General features: G+C 35.1%; 1 protein-coding gene across 3 annotated transcripts in view; it reads right to left on the reverse strand.

The window, feature by feature from the left end:
- The window catches only part of LOC109860841, a 44,675-nt gene that overhangs the window by 20,827 nt on the left and 19,929 nt on the right, over window positions 1-3,919 (reverse strand). For 2 of the 3 annotated variants that reach the window (XM_020440210.1, XM_020440212.1), the window contains exons 15-16: window positions 1,516-1,763; window positions 1,090-1,402 (exon numbers count right to left, since the gene is read on the reverse strand). In XM_020440210.1, coding sequence (XP_020295799.1) covers window positions 1,090-1,402; window positions 1,516-1,763 — 561 coding nt within the window. Of the gene's footprint in view, window positions 1-1,089; window positions 1,403-1,515; window positions 1,764-1,971; window positions 2,278-3,919 lie in introns of all 3 variants that reach the window. The other variant, XM_020440211.1, reaches the window with a different exon arrangement.

Genomic DNA, 3,919 nt, shown 5'->3' on the forward strand with positions numbered 1-3,919 from the left:
CATGCATTCTGTGTAATTGCTAGTAATATTCTCAATGATAACCTGTAATACTTCCTGTGATATCCAATAATATTTCCTGTGATATCCAATAATTTTTCCTGTAATACCTAATAATATTCTTGTGTGATTGCCAGTAATATTTATATGTAATCAGCAATAGTTCTTTTTCGTAAGGGTTATGACGTGTTGTTGGCAACTTGTTGTCATGTTGCTCTTTATGTTAGTGATAAACCGTTGACAGCAAATATGCAGCAAGTTGTCGGCAACACATGTTGAATACGTGTCATGTCAAACCAAAGACAAATGCCTGACTCACCTTGTTCTAAATTTGCTGAAAACTTAAGCGTTTTGTTTTCGGCAACATGACAGCAAAAACACAGACAGGTGGCTATCAGGGTATGTTCGGTTTTTGTTAGCAATTTGCTGTTACTTTTTGTCGACTGTTTAGCAACAAAATCGAAGCCTAATGCGGACACAGTTGATGTCAATTTGCTGAGTATTTTTGTTTAAAATTACTGACAATTTGCCGGCAAATTGCGAACAAATTGTTTACTAAGTATCGATAATATTATTGCAATATTGTATTACAATATCTAATATTACTAATATATTGCAATTTTACTGTGATATTTCCGTAATATTGCTATGTGGGCAATTTTGCTGTCAGATTTGTTTTCACCAAAACTCCATCGAAAAACACTTTGTTCATTCAAGTTCCTCAAAAACAGTCTATTTTTGTAAAACTGTATAATTAGTTGAATCGCTTACGACATTATAGTTATGACTAAACTTTTTCACGTGCAATAGCCCTTATGCTTCTTCACCCTCGATCGACAATAGCTTGCAGTGACAAAGACGTATCGCGAATGTTATTATGTTCATGTTACTCTCGAAATTTTATCTGTCTTATCAAAAACTAAATTAATTAATGATGAAAATTTTACAAGAATGTTTTTGGAGAATATCGAACCGTAGTAAAAAGTTAAAAAATGTTGTTTGACATGTCGTGTAAAAATCTATATAAAAGTTATTTTAAATCTTGTTTTAGAGAATGAATTTTAAATTTCTTTTCCAAAATCGTTATTTTACCTTCTCCGCTTTATCTTCGTCGATAGGATACAAATACTTTTCTAGCAGATCTTTCCAGAATTGCTCTTCCTGAAGTGACAGCACGTCCACTTCACCTTTCTTCAAGCCCTCATCGTTCAACCAGTAGGGCCGCGTGAAGAAGTTGCTACCTTCGCGATTATCCTCGCTGTTCTGACTGCTTACTGACTCTGCGTCGCTAACCTCTTCGCCTTCGGCTGCTTCTTCACCGATAGCACCCAGATGATCAGCGGTGCGCGAACCCGCAGAAGAGGCTCTTCTTCGTCCAGATGCGTGGCCATGAGGATCTACTGCCCTGTAAAAGAACATAGAAAATGCTACAGTTTCTATACCTTTCCGTTAATGACAATATTTTCTTTATTATTTGATTTTTATGTAGGAAATATTCATTTGCTGGTCTTTTCCTACCTCTCAATACTTTCCAGTCTTTTGCTGAGTTGTTCAAGCGACTCCGCGATCGCTACTAGTTGCTGTTTCTCAGCGGACGGCTTACCATGAGTACACAGAAGACATTTGAATAAACCAGCCAACGATATCTCGATAGAACCTTGGTCGTCGTCGTTGGTGCCCGCGCCGTTTTGCAGGAAGCCTAGCAGAGACTTTTGCTTGGCCTTCCGCTTAGCCTCTTCGGCCTCTCGTTTTTCTTCCTCAAGTTCCTAAATTACATAAATAATTCATAATGAACATATTCACAAACAACTTCTATTGATTTCTCCTTAATTAGCAACAATTTAAATAGTGTTTAAATAGTTTATATTTACAATTAATATAGTTGTATACTTTATATGACTATAAATTATATATACAAGTTGGATTAGTAGATTAGTAAAATGGTCAGTTAGTAAAGTTGATGCGATTAATTACCACACGAGTCTTCTTTGTTTTAATTTCCCGCGTACCCCAAGTGATGTTGTTGAGATTGCAGAGCGAATATATGATTAGTAGGACGTACATCGACGGAACTGCCAGGTAATAAATTAGACCGTGCACCATACAGCCTATCTCGTAAGGATGAAGAAGACCTGTGATCACAATCTCGCCCATCACAAGAAAGAGGAACCACGCACTCGGCGACATCAGACTTTCCTTCGCAATGTTTATCGCGAACGCGACTATTACCGCGGTCATTACAATCGCATATATGGTGCTAATCACCGCAGCCACTATTACCTGTCATTAGATCAATCCTCTATGAGTTAATCGTCTTCTTTGAACTTAAAGCGACCAAAGCTGAAGCGTGATAAGTTTTTATGATAAAGCGGGTAATTGAAAAAACTTTGACAAATAGTTTCAAAAATCTTACACTTTTGTATAAAATTAATATCGGAAGTAATATTTTTACATACCCTGATAGGAAACCATTTACAAAATTATGTGACGAAATCTTGCACTAAAATTGTAATTTGCAATTATACAGACATATTTTAGGAGATAGATGCAAAACATTGATCTTTTCTGAAATATTTGTAGTTGTTTGCAAAATTACTTTCCAAATACTATTTCGGCAAAAGAATAACGATATGGTGAATCATCTTAGCAGTATATTTGCAAAATTAATTTCACAAAGAAATTGTCCAATAATTGAGAAAAGAAATTCACCTATGTGATGTTTAAAATATGTAGAAATATGATTGCATATGAAGAAATGCAAGAAATCGTCGTCACTCATGATGTCATATTTGTGCAATATTTTTACAATTTGCCTATTGAAGGTATATACTGTGGAAATGCATAACGACTTTTTCGCAATTTTTGACAAATATTATTTACAAACTTTTATTTCGACAAAACTGTTGCGTTATGGCAAATCATCTTAGTGCAATCATTGCAAAATCGTCGCCATTCATTTTTGTGCAATATTTTCTCAAATGTGCCTATTAGGGTATTTTTCTCTATGGCGCTAATGTCGAATTTATAGAAATATCAAAGTGGCAGGCTGAGAATCAACTAATTCTATCGTTTACCTCCAAAAGCTTATTAGAAAAGATATATACACATCTCGGAATGCCATATGTTCCAACAAAAATTAACCTTGATAGCCAAGCATGTTTTGTAAAATCACGTAACTTAATGTTAAGCAGAAGTTTTCGACTAGTTGCTGTGTATTTGCTGAAAACGTAATGCACTCATACCTAATCAACAACACGAAAACAAAGTTGAGACATTTTGTGTCAGCAGATTCAGAGTAAACAAAGAGTAACTGTTGCTCATTATGTTGTCAACAAAATGACTTCCATTCGTGGAAAACTTCATTTTGTCATTTATTTTCAACAACATAGGAGCAACATGACGGTAACAGAACAAGACATCGATGTCTGTATTCCTGTAGTATGGTTGTTACACACACAAACTGTTGAAATATGTATATTAATTCTATCTTAGAAACCATAAAATGGCAAAAGCGAATGATCATCTTTTACAGAAGAAACACACTTCCATCTTGCGTCGCGTCGGATATAAAGAAGAAGTCGGCCGCTGCGTTCAGCAGAACTCATTATTAAGCTTATTATGCGCTTTACGATTTTTGCTTGTCATTGGCATAAATTCATATTTCTAATAGATTTACAGGATAAGGCCAATCGCAGAGAGTAAGCGCAACATACTTGGGAGGTATATAACATTTTTACTATATAATAATTATTACAATATTAATACATATTTTCATATATATATACCCAGCAAACAATTTCTGTTTTTGACAATTTCGGCGCAGACCTTGGTAACAGAAATTGTTTGCAGAAATGCTACAATACGGAAACACCGCCAAAATTGTTAGCACACAGAAAGAAAAAACGCAACAACTCTGTTGACA

Source organism: Pseudomyrmex gracilis, unplaced genomic scaffold (assembly GCF_002006095.1).
Source record: "Pseudomyrmex gracilis isolate BER0280 unplaced genomic scaffold, ASM200609v1 scaffold_479, whole genome shotgun sequence".
Lineage (NCBI taxonomy): Eukaryota > Metazoa > Arthropoda > Insecta > Hymenoptera > Formicidae > Pseudomyrmex > Pseudomyrmex gracilis.